General features: G+C 40.9%; 1 protein-coding gene across 6 annotated transcripts in view; it reads left to right on the forward strand.

Annotated features, from left to right (window-relative positions):
- Ptprr (protein tyrosine phosphatase receptor type R) overlaps positions 1-17,221 on the forward strand; it is a 263,312-nt gene that overhangs the window by 177,839 nt on the left and 68,252 nt on the right. For 5 of the 6 annotated variants that reach the window (XM_055626072.1, XM_055626076.1, XM_055626077.1 and 2 more), the window contains one exon: positions 6,558-6,826. In XM_055626072.1, the coding sequence (XP_055482047.1) occupies positions 6,558-6,826 (269 nt within the window). The remainder of the gene's footprint in view (positions 1-6,557; positions 6,827-17,221) is intronic. The other variant, XM_055626074.1, reaches the window with a different exon arrangement.

Genomic DNA, 17,221 nt, shown 5'->3' on the forward strand with positions numbered 1-17,221 from the left:
GCTGTGACTCAGGGGAGTGTGAAGCATGGGAACAGGCAGGTCCTTTCATGACAGAGATGATGATGGCGAACTGGTATCGGGGAGAAGTGAAGAAGAACAAGGGTGAAAGATGGAGTGCTGTGTGGCGGTAGAAGAAGCAGAACTTGTGGGGTCCTGGTGATCAGGATGGTACCAAGAATGCCCCCTGTGTCATCTGGCTTGCTTACCAGGTAGTGGTGTTCTCTCTATCTAAGGAGGAAGCATGCTGAGGGCTGGGGAATAAAGATGGAGAAAAAACGTTTGTCCGGAGTGCAGGTCATTACTGAATAAATGACAGAAACAGATTGATTGATTTCAAACACTTTCTTAACTTTTACTATGAAGGGGTCACTTACAAAGGAACAAAGGAACTGACAATGCTTCAGAAGAGATTGATATTCGTGGAAAAATAATACTTTCTAATAGGATTAAAGGCGAAATTAAATTTATCTGCTACAATTTGCCATAGCTCATGCTTAGAGACGTGTTAAATATGATTCTCTAAGATCAAGTCGTCTTCCTGAGTCCAGTCACTTCTGATAATTATCTTAAATTAATTAATTTTTTGCCAGGTTCTCTTACTGTTAGATATACAGTATACATATTGTGCTGAAGTGTATTGAGGCCCACTTTCTGATTCTCAGATGCACAACTGCACTGTTCCCTACACCTTTGTTGGCTCCGTAGCAAGGAAAAAGCTATAATTTGGAATGTTCCTCGTGGCATTAATTATATTTATGAAGCCTCAGATAGACTTTATTGTGTCCAGCATTCTCATGTAGCACTGAAGTGAAAATCTGATGATTTCATTCTGACGTACAGATAAATTCTTGTAATGAAAGATTATGTATTAGGTACAACAGTAGCACAAAATTTGGCAAGCTTTTTTTTTTTTTTTCAGTGTGGCATATTGTTTACTTTCCTTACAATACAAAAAAAAGGAATATATGTTGCCAGACACAAAATTAGACAAGGGTGACATTTTCAAATGTGTGACTTATTTAGCACCTCTCAAATGTGAATATATAGTGGGTGGAGGAGGGTGGCAAATAGACAAATAGAATTTTCTAAGAAAAAAAATGTGTGGGCAACTTTGACTCCATTCAGTCTGTTTTTAATGGAGGAAATTTATTACTGAGAAGAATTAGTTCTTAAACTTGAGTACAAAATAAAAAGAACACCATTTATCATCTAAATTAGAACTTCCAGTGTACTTACAGGCTTATTAAAAAGTGTAAAAGTATTCATGAAATGTACATAGAGATGTCTAGAGGCCAGATCGCTTCTGGAAAGCAATTTTAGAAAACTGCAAACAAACAGCTGCCGGCACGTAAAAGTGCTGCCACGGCAGACCCATCCAGGTATGAAGCAAAAGTCATGGTCTAGTAAGTGAGGCAGGAAATGCTGTACTGGACCATTAGGCTCTGAACACCATACAATAGGCTCATGTCAAAAAGCAGACATAAACACCTACGTTTTCTAACCTGTTATATATACTCTCTAGGGGTAAGGGAGATAAACCCGGATGATTAGCTGATAAGATTGACTGGCACCATCACTAAAGCAGACCTGTAGCTCAAATTTATTCTTTTTATGACTTAAATAGTCTACAACCCCCTAACTCGCAGGAGTGAAATGATAATAGTAATTCATTTCTTCTGTATATTGCATACTTACTGGTCCTAAATTTACTGCGGGATGCAGAATAATTTTTAAAATTCCTGTCTTTGCTGATGAGCAAAGCAGGATTCAAAAGAGATAAGATCCACAGCAAACAGTGGGTGGGACGGATGGAAAGGTAGGAGGGATTGGAATTCAAACTCAAGTCCATCTGGCTGAAGGTCTAAGCTCACTACCATGGCTCTGCTTGATTCCATAACAGAGTCAACAACGATTTCCTTTAGTCCTGTCACTCATTCTGTGGACTTCTATTTTTAGCCACAAATAGGTCCAGGAACACATGAATATGCCTGTGTTTATCATACACACTCTGCCCAGACAAGACTGATAAGCCTTTGCTTCCATGCTTGTGTGCTAAGGGCACACCCATTTGCACTTAGTACCTTGTGCTGGATGTGATTCTAAACATTTGTTTTCTAGAAACCTCCGAGTTCTGAGAACCACGGGCATGTGCTATATCTGCATCTCATTTCCAGGATATAGTAGGAGTGTTCATGACATTAAAAGAATAAACTCTTGTTTAACTTACTGGAAAACACCATATAGAACACTGTCTATTGGGGCCATCATTTTAAAATTAGAATGCACCTTAACCCAAACACAATGTCTTCTGTTACTTTTGAGAATTTAAAAGTAAAAATTATAACTGCAAAATGTTTCGAGGGGCCTTGTTTAGCTTCCTCTCGTTTCTGCGTTCCTTGGGTCTCGCTGCTGCCATTTCATACTCCCCATATTATAATTCAGCTTTTATAGCTCCTCTTATTCAATACTCCTTTCTCTTTCCTCCCGCAAATGATCAGATTATTTTAATGCATCCCAAAGCTCCAACACAAGCTCTGAAAAAATAAAGGGAACATCTTAGCTTGTCATTGCTCTGCTAGGCTTTAAGAATGAGCTTTTTAAGCAAAGTAAATTCTCACAGGAAAAAATATGCAAATATTGTATCTGAAGATTCAATCTGTGCAGAGAAGTCTCTGACACACATTTCCAGAAGCTTTGGAAATGAGGTCAGGAAGGAGGAAGTATGGATTTGAAAGAAACCATGATTACGTGCCTGGAATTTAGGAGACCTGGATTCTAGACTTTATAGCCATGTTCTCTAGGTGATCTAACTGCTTCAAGCCTCACTGTGAAACAAGAGGTTATACCAGATGAGGCTTAGCTCCCTGATGAGGCTGCTTAACAGTCTCATCGACTGACCCTTCTGTTGGGGGTTGGGAGGGTGACCTTTCCTGTGTATTGATGAGTGTTTATCGGCGTCCTAGCCTATGACTGCTTCATACTCCTGGTACTGGCCCATTCTCTACCCCAGAGTTTCTCTAGACATTGCAAATATCCTCTGCAGGACAAAATTTCTACTCGGTAGTTGAAAACCTGCCTTATAGCCAAGACTGCTTTATAACTAAAATTCACAAAATTACCTTATTGCCAGGTAGCAACCTCATCTTTTTTCCATACTTTCTATCAACCAGTCCAGTATTTTGAGTATTTTTAACTGCCATATTTACATTAAGCATTTTTCAGATTCTGATTTTTTTTTCCTGATTAGTGTTGTGTGGAAAGCATTTCATATGCAAACTACACTGAGACGGGTTAAAAGCCAGAGGTGAAATAGATTACTGATTATAAAATATGTGGCAGCGTTTCCTCACCAAACTGTATATGGCAGAGAAGGACTTTAGACCAGATCTTGTCTACACTAATGTAATCATAAAGAGGCCTGCCAAGAACAGCGGAGGGCGACTGTATGCTGGCTCTTGATTTCATGGTACAGTATGTCTCCAAAATGAAAATATGAACAAGTAAACCAAATATCCCAGCATGCCTGTTGCATTCATATGTGAAGAACTTAAACTACAAAATACATGCATCACTCCTTCTAGTAAATGGATCCTGAAGGCATAAATGTGTTGGTTTCTTCATTCAGAAAAGTGCCTTGTTTGCAACGTAAGAATGCTGTCCCGCTTTGAACTATATTGACTCACATTTTAGTAGTTCTGGGTTCAGCTTATCACGGTAAGTTTCCCATGTATGTGGCATCTAGCTGGTGTTGCCCTGCTGTGTCCATACTGCAGCACGGTGGCAGAGGAGACAGAAACTGCAAATAAGCAGAAAGTTAGACATTAGGCACTCCCCTTCAGCATGGTCTTTCCTGTAGCTCCAAGAAAGCACAGTATATCTGAAAGCAAACACTGTAGAGGGGGGAAGCTCACCTCTAATAGTTAACATCCATCTTCCCCTTGTGCAGTAATATTTGCTGTGGCAATATTCTAAACCCACTGAAGCGAATGCGCTTGCTTGTTTGTTTGAATTTGAGACAGGTTCTTGATGTGTAACCCAAAGTTGGCCTTGAATGCTACTACCTCAGACTTCCAAGTGCTGAAGTCATAAGCACATATCATTGTTTTGAAAAAAAAAAATCTAAGATTTCATTTTCCCTTGCTGAAGATTATGGTTTCCAGGTTATGAGAAAATGAGCATTTTTAAAAAAAAAAGTGACTTGCTCTAATTTCCCAGCAGCTCAATATGTGATGTGTGTTTCTCATTATTCCTGATATACACATAGCTTTTTTTTCTTATGGAGACATCTTTTAATCTATAAAAGCATACCTTTAAAACTCATGGTTTTGAAACCTTTATCTTATTTTCATTTTTGTCTAATTCTTTATTTAAAGACTTATTTATTATTTTAGGTATATACCTAAGTGCATGCATGTGTGTGTGTGTGTGTGTGCTTGCACTGAGTTTATGTGAACTACATGCTTGCAGTACCCTGCTCAGGCCAGAAGATGGTGATAGATTCTAAGGAGCTGGAGTTGTAGACAATTGTTAGTTGCCATATTGGTGCTGGGAATCAAACCCAGGCCTTCTGCAAGAGCAGCAAGTGCTCTGAACCACCGAACTATCTCTCCTGACAATTTTGTCTATTTCTTTTGCTCAGCATTACAAGAAGCCTCTAAATTTGTCATATGCACCACTAATGATGCTTTCTACTCTGGCAAGTCTAAAGAAGATTGCCAATAAGTATTCAGTTGATTCAGTTGGGAAGACATTTTATGTCTCTTTTTATTTTTTAAATTTCATATATATATATATATATGAAATATATATGTATAGTGATATATATATCACAAAATATTATCATATTCAAGAAGATTAATCTCACTCTGATAGTTCATTGTAGATTGGTGTGTTTTAATTTACTTCTGATCTATTTTTGTAAAAATGTTCCATTAAACAGACACTTCCTCAATATTACTCTGAGACTAGCTGGGAAATATTTTTAATGTTCTAAAATAAATTTTCAAAGGCATTTATTTCATAAATTTAGATGAATTCCTATATATGTACACATATACGCATAGAGAGAGAGAGAGCTTAAATTACCCAGAAGACTTATTAAAGTATATAAGTGAGTAGACTTTAAAGGAGCTTTGAAAAGACAAGGAAGATAGAATACATTTGAAGACTCGCTAGAGGGAATCTTACTAGAAAGGGCCAGGAAATCTTCTTCCTGACTCCTGTCTGTTCAGCCGATGGGTCCTAGAAATTACACCAGAGGGTCAGTGTCATAAGGAGTCCTGGATACAGACACCTTGGGTGCTGTTCACCTACATAATTGCAGATAATGACTTGTCACTTTTCCCTCCACATGAATTAGCTCATAAAGTCACACCCTGAACACACTTGGGAAAGAAAAAAGCTAGGACATCTGGCTTTTGTAGGAATTGGAGCAGAGCAGCCAGCATCAAGTGAACCTGGGTAGCAATAAGGAAATAAAAAAGATACACTCATGATTCTGGAAGAAAAGGGGAGGTTTAGAAACCAAGGTTGGAAATTGAATGGAACAAAGTCAAAGGGAGAATGCTCAGGAACACAAAGGCAGAACAGGTAAAGATGAAGGGATCAACCAGTATGAAGATACTCTCCAGACAGGCGGTGTTCTGTAAGTTAATTGGTGCCCCACCAGTCTGTGTGATCCTTTTAAAAGCTTAAACGTGATTGCCTTGTGTGAGAGAGATGTCTCGGTGGTTAAAAGTACTGCACACTCTCCCAGAAGACCTGTGTCCAAGTCTCAACACCCACATGGTGATTCACAGCCGTCTCTAACTCCAGTTCCAAGGGATCCGGTACACTTTCCTAGCTTCCTCAGGCACCAGCCATTCACATGGTACACAGACACACATTCAGGCAAAACACCCACACACCTAAAACACAGAAAGGTTCTTTAACTTTCTATACATTTTTAAAAGGAAAAAAAAATCAGAAAATTCTAGCTGTCCAAATTACTCCCTGATAGATGCCTTACATGTTGTTTTTTCAAGTATTTAACAGATTCTCGAGTTGACGTATGACTAATGACATGTTTACCAAGATAAGAATGATTTGCTTATAGGATAACCATTCCTATTAACATTTTAATAAGCCTTGCATCTCTGCTATAAATGGACACAGTTCTCTGTCTCCCTAAAGATCATAGATCCATGTTTCATAGCCCTTCCCTTCCAAATGCCTCCCATTTCAAGAAACTCCTGTGATCAAACTGTCACCCAGCATCTTTGTAGAATTATTGCCAAATTTTCTTTTGAATATAGCCTTGGGGGATGTATTCGTGTACACTGACATTCAAGATGTATGTGCAGCCTGTTTGAAAATACCGGGCAAAGGCAGACCGTCTCTGTGCTGGCCCCACCTCTGTCCCATGACTGCACTGAGTGCTGGCAAGAGATTATATTAGCGCCTGGGCCTACTTTATCGCTAATGTTTGTTCTGTTGTGTCTTCTAAGGTGGAGGTTGGGGGGTCACACTCTGTTGTCCAGGACACAAGAATCTCACAGAAGCCCTGTATCTCTTTGTAGATTATTTATAGGTTAAAAGAAAGGTTTCAGCTTTCCTTAAGACAAGATAAAGAGAAAAACCAAGAGATCCACCTGTCACCCATTGCGTTCCAGCCAGCACAACCGGAGGCCAAGACAGCCCACAGCATGGTCCAGCCCGAGCAGGCACCCAATGTGCTGAATGTCATTGTGGACCCCCAAGGCCAATGCTCTCCTGAGATCAGAACCACCACCTCCACCTCCGTCTGCCCTTCTCCCTTCAAAATGAAACCCATCGGACTTCAGGAGCGGTAAGAGCCTTGACTGAGAGCCCAACTATAGACCGCTTTTGTTTTGCCTTGTTTTTGAAAAGTTTCCTCCAGCTAAAAAGGTTGAAACCGGAAATGGCTGACCATGGGGTAGAATCAGTCGCCAGCAAATAGGCACCAGGAAGTAGATTTCTTGTCGCCCACAGGCAAGAACTTTTGTCACAGGGTCTCGGTTCATCTGATTCCTTGAAGGGTGTGTAGACTCCAAGTCCATCTTCAGCCAAGGGGCAGTTCCTACCACTTTTTATTAAGTACTTATCAAGGGCCACTAAACAAACAGAGAAATCTCATTTAAGTATCATCAAGCGTGGTGTAAAGGGGTTGGAATTAAGGGCAAGATGCCCATGTTGTTTGGAGTCATGTAGAAGGAGTCTGTGCCATACATTAATTCATCTAAAGTCTGCCTTCCGTTTCGTTTAACCACAGTGAGAATCACATATTGAGATCAATATTTTTGTTACCCTTGTCTGTCTTTTGGATGTAGTTGTTCATATGATATACTTTCATTTAAAGCAAGTCCCATAGGGGGGAAAAAACTAAAATATGTAGAGTACATAAGGAGCGGGTAAGCTTTTCTGCCCCCACCCCAAATATTAGTTAAACTTTTTGGAACATAGTGTTTTCTTAAGTAATTCTGTTACTTTCTGGTGGTGCGTGGAGCTGAGAATGGTGCCTCCTGGACATCACAGAAGTGATCTATCAAAGAACTGTATTTCCAGCCCACAATAAGTTTTCATTTTATTGTAAAAAAAAATTTTTTTTATGTTGTAACCAACACTAGGATTGTGTGAGAACATTGAAAGCCTGAAAGTAAATGCACTTCTTTTTCTATGTGTTCATTTTCTATCACTGGCCATTTTGCTGTATTTGGGGTTTAATTCACATATGTTCATTTTGCTTTTATTTCCAGTAACTTATCACCATGTCCTATGGAAAGTGTCATGTTCCCCACACACATCCTTCAGAGAAGTATAGCTTAGACCTTAAGTACTTCAAAATACAAAAATGTACCATTCAACTCTTTGACCTTCAGCCAGGTGTGATGGCTCATACCTGTAACCCCAGCACTGGAGAAGTGGAAGCACAGGGATTTTTATGAGTTTGAGGCTGCCTTGGGCTATGTGGTGAATACCAGGTCAGCTTGAGCTATGTCTCAAAAAGAAAAACATCTAAAATTCTTCTAATGTGTTGCCAGTGAATGCTAAGACAGGAGAGAGGTTTGTTGTGATTAGCTAGAAAGACTCTTGGTAGACAAACTGTTGATGATTCTCTAGAGGGGAAAAAGGGGATATTCAAATCATTTATCCTTTCCCCTCCCACAAAATGCTGCTACCTTCCTGACAGTTCTACAGCAGCCCCCAAGTGACATTCTCCTACTGGGATATAGCTTAATGTCTTTCTCAAATTTGTTCTGGAAATGAAGGTGAGACAGACCTTTTCTCTTGAGACTAACTTAGGCTCTGGAGAGCTGAGATCCAGGCCCACAGATCCATCATTCATCTGACCCTCACTTCCTTCTAAACGAGGAAAGGATGGGCTACGTTCTCAGCTTCTTTCCAGTCTCCGGCACTTGTGGCTGCTTCAAGGGGAAGCCTTGCAGCAGAGTTCTGAGCATCAGTGGTGATCCAAGAGGAGAGAAGTGGGTAAGGTCAGACTGGACATAGAAAAAGACTTAAAGACAGTAGTAAACAGCTTAAAATCCGGGTAATTTTAACAAGAACCATGCACTAGTAATTCTAAGCAAGGTCAGTGTAGCTTTGTCCGGGAGAAGAGCCGTCAGTAGCACCATCCTTTTAGACTATCTCAGTAGCACATTTGAATTTCAAGAAGCACAAGGTTAAAATCCATGTATTCATTTCATTGAGGTGCATGTTTGAGAAGGGAGGGTACTCCAGTGACTTCTTACTCATATTTGTTATCCACATGGAAATGCTACTCATAAAAAAAAAAACCTAAAGGCTGATCACTATTAAATCCTTCATGTTCCCTGGTCAATAATCACAACTGTCCCTGAATCCCCTCCTCCCATTGCCTACCCTCCTCAAAGCAAGAGAAATCTGCTCTCTCCATGTCTCCAAGTCCTTCCTAACTGAGTAACTTACTTTGTTGATTTTTCTCCTCTCTTTCCAGCTAAGCTTTCTTCCCTAATATTTATTATCTGTTCACCTCAACGTTGGTTTCCTTTTACATCAAAGAACTTCCCTTCCCTTTGGTCATTTCTCCTATGATTCTTGTCTTTCCCTCCTTATCCTAAAGGAACACAGTGTATTTGCTTTCTCATCAGTTTTCAACCTACCATCCTCTTTGTCTTGACACCCTATGGTCCAACTACTCAATACAAAACACATGCTTCATTTTTCTTCCTATCTAGCACAAAAGACTGCCCATTTCTTAGCACCTCTGCTCTGGTCTGCTATACCTTATTTCCTGCTAAGTACCTACATACATACATCCCGCTACTGTGGTATTTCTCCACGCACCATACTAAACCCTTTAAAGACCATGAAATAGTAGTCACCTAGATCCCGTCCATCTTTTCCCTATCCCTATTTGCTATTAGAAAGTACCACATTACATTAAGAATGAATCTGTGTCTACAAATCAAAGAAATGAGAAATATACCTTTATTTCTCTATAACTCATGCTAAACTCTTGTTCTAAGTCCCATGCCACCGAAATGGCAGAAACTTAATCTTAGCCCCTTTCTGATTGACTCAGGCTCCACCTCTGTTGCTTGGGGATTTCATCTATATTTTGAAAGAACCTTCTCAATACAAAATGTAAGAGTCCCATCTGCCTTAATACTATCCATCCAAACTGTCATTTGCTAAAATGTCCAAAGCATCCTGTATCCTCAGAAATCTACTCATTCCATTGCTACCAACTTGTTCCTTCTTTCTATTCATGCAAGTCCTTCTGTTTCTGGTGATGACTTCCTTTCATTCCCTCTCTTCCCCTCTCTAGACGGTGCACAACACACTCTGAGGTACCATAGTATTCGCACTGCTGACTACTTTACCTTACGTGGAAATATAAGAAATATAGTCTCACACCAAGACTCCATCCCTACAGCACCTTCTCCCAGCCACTTTTTCTCATGGTTCTACCAGGGGTCAAGGTCCCTCTGCTGAAGACACCTCTCTTCTCCAGGGTTCAGCCTTAGTGGCTTGCCAGTGCTTTTACTCTCAAGTCACCACTAACACTTCTCCCCTGAGTCCATGCAATTTTTCTCTGGCTTCATGACTAAAAATCTCTACTCTCGCTGATTTTGTATTTCACTGTATCTGACATTTACACATTTGGGTGTGTTTTTCCACTCTGGACTTGACCTTTGAAACTCAAAAGGCAGAACCCATATTTCTTTGCCGTCTACTTTCACATATCTTTCTTAAGTGATAAAAAGCCAAGCAGTTTGACAGCATGAAGACAAGGAAGGTCCAAAGGTGAGAGACAGAACTGGAAAAGGGGGGAAGAAAGTGTACCTGTCACTTCCTCTTGAATGACTCAGGGTCATTCCTCACAATGACTCTCTGCCTCACCCCTGTAGCCCAGCACTAACCCAGGAACTTCCCTTCGGCTTCCTTCTGCATGATATGCATAGATTCACTTGCACATGTTGTCAGTTTCAGTTTACTGACCTGTCATAGACGATAGACTCTGAACTTCTGGGGGACATATGTATTATTTATTGGTTCCTTTATCACTTACATATAGAATCTAATCTCTGGAGAGCAGGAGCTCACAGAAGTGAATGCATTTCATGAGTAATTCTCAGGTCAACTCCCAGCAGGGAAACACTTTGCTTATCCAGTCAGCCTTCCTTCCTCCTTTATTTTCACTCCCATCTTTCTGCCATGAAGCTCTGCCAACGTGGCACAGTGGATAACTTTAAGAGCGATAAATTTATGGTTCCTATACAGTGTGTTATATGGTCAAAAAAGTTTTTTGACATTTCATCTTTAAGCCTTAACCTTTTATGCTTACGTATTCTAATGATGCCTTTTAGAAAGCTTCATGTTTTCATTTCCAGAGCTTGAGCCTGGTATAAATAATAATCTTCTACTTATTGAATAAGAACTTGTCCATAAAGCCATAAGATCATAAAGGCTGCCTTATTAATCAACTGTCTCAAAAGGTTCTTGGGTCATGCTACATAAATCTCGCATCCTTGGTATCAATAATATAATTTTGTTAAAATGTAAGTAAAATAAGATGTAGAGACTATATGTACGTGCTAGATAAATATGAAAATATGTGTTGAAAATTATGAAGAGTAAAAATCCATAGGATGTGGGAACTTTTGGCAGTTATTTTATCTCTACTCCCAATTATCACCCCCAAATCATATTGATTCTTGCTTCTAATTTCCTCATTACTGAAACACTCCTTACCCTGGGCCTGGCTGCTTCATCTTTGAAGTGAATTTTCTGATTATAAAAATGTAAAAATTAACGTAGGTTACCTATCACCTGCACTATTTTATTTCACCCCCACTGTCTAAATCTAATTATTTTCCTCTTTTAATTCATGTTGTATTCCTTCCAGGTTTATCTTCCTGAAACAAAACTTGTGTTATCTTACTAACTATGAAAAAAAAAAAAAAAAAAAGGAACTCCTAGACCTCTTTGCCTTCCTTGATGGGCCTGACAGATCCTAGACTACCTAATTCTGATTTTTCTCTCCAAATTTATTTGCTACTGGTCCCACAACAATCTATCCCATTCAGTCTTTTCCCATTCCCACCCCTTCCATGTGTTTCTGCCGACATTTTGTTTATTTGTTGCTCCTTTCCTCTCTGTCATCTCCAGTCTCCACAGCACAATATAGCATTCGCCTCCTGCCATAGGCCTAGCCTATCCATGCCCGCAGGGATCTGTAACAACAGTGATCTCGCAAAGGTGCCACTGCCTTAGAGTGCTTTTTACTTAAAGAATCATTCAGAAAAAGACTGACCCTTATTCTGTAGTGATGGACCCCCCCCCTTAACTAGGCTGTGAGACTCTCTTAGCCACTTACTAGAGCTCTAGGTACTCTGTGTCCATGGTTCCTGCAATCCCAGTACATAATTCAAGAGTTACAGAGTTAATTAACTTCCCTTTGTATGTGGATAGACATCTCCAGGTTCTAAAGAAATTTCCCCAACAAGAGCAAGTAGACTAATGATAAGCTGGAGAGCCAGCCCTCTGGCATTTATTGCATGAGAAGCTCAACAGAGTAAGTATAGCTCTGTGGTATAGCTTTCGCCATCTACAAAACAACTTCACCTTACTTCAAAGGGTACTGTAAAATTAATAATGTAAAATGGTATGGTGAATTTGAGAAGGGAAAGGAAATCTAAAATCATTTTAGCTTCCATCCTCTGTGTCTGTGTTCCCAGGTTTGTGTGTACTGATTGCTTATATTTTTTAATTCAGCAAGTTGGCTTTTTTTTTCCCACAACATCAGTACATTGCTCTCTGCAGGATGAAATCATACATATTTGGTACCTGTCAATTGAATTTTAGGGTTTTTTTTTTCTCCTCCTACCTACAATATATTTATGACTACATATTTATAATTGTACATTTAAAAGCTGGTCATCTAATATCAAATTATCAAGTTGTGAGTTTATAGTTTAGGCAGATTCAGGCGCTTCATGACTACTCTGCATGTAGCGTATCTGTAATGCGCCTGATCCTTGCTCCTGTGATAGCTGGCCAAGATAGCTAGAGCAGCAAGGTGCTTCGTTGGTTTTATATCCCCTCCTCCTTTTTCCCGTGTCTGCCATCCCCAAATCCCCTCCTTAAACCTCTCAAGAAAATTGCAGGCTGAATTTCAAGTGTCCAGAAAACGGGGGACCTTATGCAAATTCTAAAAAGTACAGTGTTTTGTTTTTTTTTTTTTTTCTAGTGGGAGACAAGAATCATATACACGAAAGTCCTACAGATGGCGCCCTTGGGCTGCTGCATGACTGGAGGTTGGCTTTGAGTGCAGGAAATCGGCAGAACTTGTGTGCTCACACTAGTTCTCCGTTGTAAAACCTGAGCAAGGAGGGTTAGACAACTGTAGAAAAGAAGTGTCCGCAGTGAGTGGGACAGCAAACACCGTCTCTGTGAGCAGTTAGTGGGGCAGCAAAACTGTGGCGTTACAGGAGGATTTGTTCTCAAAAACTAGAGCTGCCACAAGGTTATAGGCATCTTTTTGTAAACATACTATTATGTGGTTTATTTGGTCTTCATAGGTGATGTGGCTTCTTAGGATCCTATGGGTCTTGGAAATTCAACCTAGCTAATTCCAGAAGAGTCCTGTCAGAGCCACAAATATGTCAGCAGTAGCAGAATAGCAGAAGCAATGAAAAAAAAAAAAAAAAAATGGCAGACCTTACCAATAAAATGAGTTTCTTCTCCCAAACTCAGACCCAACTCCTTTGTTGTATTTTAACATTCTCCTGCGAAGGTAAAAGGTTCTGGCTCTGTCCCTTCCTCCCTCTGGTGGATGCATTTTGCTACTCAAAGATTTTTAACTTTGAAAAGATTTAATCTGTCTTCCGTTGATCTCCCTCCAAGAGGATATGAATAAAGATCATGTCTGAATGAATGTCAAGGCATAAATTATATTTAACTAAAATATATCTAGAAACTAAAACCCACAATCTCTGAATAAACTCCCTGATGAAAGTCAGCTCTTGAGCTTCCTATCAAATGGCACTGGGATCTCAAATCTGCTCTGACATAACAGGTGAGGTCTTGTGAAAGATTAGCTTGAGACACAGGTTCTTGTCCACGTGGTTTGGGGACAGGGTGCTCTAAGGAGAAGCCCATCAGGAAAGCGGAGAAGCAGAGTGAGGAGAACAAGAAGCAAAGGTGGGATTGTCTCATACCCTTGCGGTGAGCACACAGGGAGCCCTGGGTCACCCACGCTAGCTCATAGACAGTTGTCCCACATCTAGGGAAACGAACTAGGTACCCATTCCCTCATAAATCAGCCAACCATGCACTGCAGGATCCTGGGGACATAACTTCCTAGTCAACCCCCATCATCTGAGGGTGATTCTCCAGGAAGTGGAAACCGGGTACATCTAAGAGCTGGTGTCCCTGGAGCAGGGGAGAAGGTGATAGCAGTAGTCAGACAGGCGTGATCTGAAGGGGTCACAGCAGACCCACTGTGTCTGCCGATGGGTGCCCACTGGTTATAGTACAGTTAAGTTCAGACTTAACTGTGATCTTGTTGATCTTTCCAAGCCGTTGCACGTGTTCTGCATGATCTCCTTCGAATAAACACCGTTTGTTCTACCGGAGCCTACGCACCATTGAACACAATCCATCAGTCTGACTCATTTGCTTTACCTGGCAATATATGGGATCATAGCACAGCACAGAACCAGCAGAGCACAGAACAACACATATGCAGAACAAAGGGCCTCAGGAAGACTCGCAGCCCTTTATATGCACTATCTCACTTCAACCTCATGGAAGAGACTCGTGTTTTATGTGTCGACAAAACTTGCCTCTTTTGTTTAGTTTATTGGCAAAGTAATTTATAGTACATTTCTAGGCTGTGAGGGGGGCGAAGGTAATTGGAAAGCAAGCAGTGTGTCCCCAGGCAAGCCCTAGACTACCATCTTTCAAGGAAAAAAAAAAAAAAAAAAAAGGACAAACTTAATCCTATATCCCATGGAAAATAAATTTAAAACACTATTGTGGGAAAATAGGTATATTACATCTTGTCACACTGTCCTTTCTTTTATCTGATTTTCCCACTAAGCTGTCAGAGTCTTTTTAAGATCTTTCAGTCAGGAAAATGGAACTCTGTGAAGCAGACTCAAAGCCCTCAAAAGGTAGATAACTTTCCTGGAGCCTGTTTTCTGTCCTGGCTTTCTTGTCTTACCTGGTCTCTCTCATTCAAGAGTCCAAATGCTCATCTGACGTAAAGAACAAAATGATGGGAAATGTAAATACAGTAAAGAAGCTACAGCGAAAGGTATATGAGGCAATGATAAAAAGGAAAAAATTAAAAAGAAAAAATTAAAAACTGCACTCAGAGCACACTGGGTGCGCAAGGCGGGGCATGTCTCTACGTAGTCCAGAATCGAGACGTGTACACTGTGAACAGAGGGGTGAAAAGAACATCGGAGAAGGTGTGTCCGTGCCCCTCCACTCAGCAGCTGTCATTGCCATAGAAACAGACAAGCACTGGCAACTGACTACGTTCGGGACATTGGCCTGCCCTAGGTCAGCTGCTCTTAATGTATTGTCTCATAGGATCTTCCCAGCATCCCTTGAGGCAGAGTAATAAAGGCATCCTTTGTCCTTTCTTACAAGGAAGCTGAACTCTAGAGAGACTGGATAGCATGCCCAGCATCACAAAGAAGTAAAAATAAACTAGAGATTGACCTCTAGAGATGATAGCTACAAAGTTGCCACTTTGCAGTCTGCCCGACCTCCTTCTAGATGACACCGGTGATGATTTTGAATTTTTGGTAGCTTTTTACATCATATTTTTATAAAATTTCTTTTAAGGAGATACCCAGAAATGGGGGGGGGGGCATTGGGAACACGTACAAGCTCTGATTAACAATGAATGGCATGCTACTGTCCTCTTCCTTTGTACCATAGACATCATGCATTTTTGTGACACCAGCTGGGGTTTTGAAAGTTTAGGAAATGATTTTTTAAGAGAGTTCTGTATTCCCTAATAACACTTTTTAAAAGTTATGGGGACTAAGAAAATAGAGACAAAAAATGTTGAGCTTTTATCTCTAGGCAAATCATGAACAAGATGGAGTAGTATTCAACATAAGAAATGAAAGTGGCAGCAGATACAAACCCAGGAGAATAGAACAAGAGCCAAGGTTATGGATGCACTTGGGATAGAGAAGTAGAGGGAGATTTAGGGGAAAGGGATGGGGAGTAAGACCAAGGCCTTACGCATGTTCAGCAAGTGCTCTACCAATTAGCAATATACCCAGCCCAAATGCATATTTAAAAAAAAATTAAAATACAAGTTTTGCTAAATCTTGGCCATCATTTTTGGTACATATGGGCCTCTCTTAAGACCCTGCCTCAAATGCCTAAGCCTTTCTGGCTGGGTAACTCGCCAGTTTGGGACTGGACACCACCAGACATCACTATAAATGCTCCCTTTGTCAGGTTGTCTCCCCTTTCCTCACTCGTGACACCCTGAAACCACACCAGAGTCAGTCCCATTGAGTGCTGTTCCTGTCTGAATTCACTACCAGCCCACTAACCACATGGGCTGCCCTGTGAGACTGATTAGATAGACTCTCAGGCCTTTCCCCATACCCAACCTCTCATGTCCAAGGACCTGCAGCCTGATCCTGGATCCTGGGTGCTGGGATGAGTCACATGGGATCCATTTCCACACCCGACATGGAGGAGCCAAATCCTATCACTCTGGGAAAGCTTCTGACCATTCAGATTATAATCTGTGTATTTAGAGAGAATTAAGTGTGCTTTATACTTGCTGTACATTTCCTTAAGGTATTTTAACTGTGTGCGAATGGGAAGTGGCACATTTGGATGAGTATGTAAACGCCCTAGATGGCCAAAGGTGCTCGGTCCCCTAGAACTGGAGACAACATAAGCCACCCAAGTTTGGGAACCTGACTCCGATACCCTGAAAGAACAGCACACGTATTTATCCACTGAGCCGCGTCTCCAGACCAAGACGGGCATTCTATAGTGTTCTTGTTGTCCTGGCCTGAAGTGGTGTGAGCGCTGTGGTAGGTATCATTTCTGCGACTTCTGTCCACTGATTGCTTTAGTCCTGGACCGCTAAGAGCTTCACTCTGGAGAGTTCCTGCCTTACAAAAGGACCCTTCTGTCTCTGCTAAGGGCTATACTCCAGGTCTCGATGTACAAGTTGACAGAATTAGGCGAAGCAGCCTACTTTGTAGGAGTCGTTTTAATCAGGGCAGGCACAGACAATTCCCTGGGAAAGCCTGGCTTTCTATTTGGAGAGCCCCGCTCTGAGTCTTAGATACTGTGTCAGGACTGTGCCTTGCAGGCTCGCGCCCATGGCGCAGACTACCTGAATATTGTTTTTCTTTGGAGGGAGGCACCATCCTGCTCTTATTAGACTTCTCCGGGTCTGGGTACATGACCTCTGGTTTAACAGAATACTCAAAAAGAATGGATCACCAAAGGCAGGTAACTTGAGCAAAATTAAATTAGTTTTAAACTTATTGTCTTTTTTGTTGTGAGTATATTACAAATTAAAGTCATGTTCCTATTTAGCGAGGCCTCACGTAGGAGAAAGGCCTGAGGCGGAGGGATGGGGGCAGTGTTCACAGATTAGTTTCTTTTGCTAGTACCAGGCCCATCTGGCTGCAATATAGAGAAACAGTGCCGTCTAGTGGAAGACAGCCTATTGATTCGT

The sequence above is a fragment of the Psammomys obesus genome, unplaced genomic scaffold, assembly GCF_907164565.1.
Source record: "Psammomys obesus unplaced genomic scaffold, mPsaObe1.curated_primary_1811, whole genome shotgun sequence".
Lineage (NCBI taxonomy): Eukaryota > Metazoa > Chordata > Mammalia > Rodentia > Muridae > Psammomys > Psammomys obesus.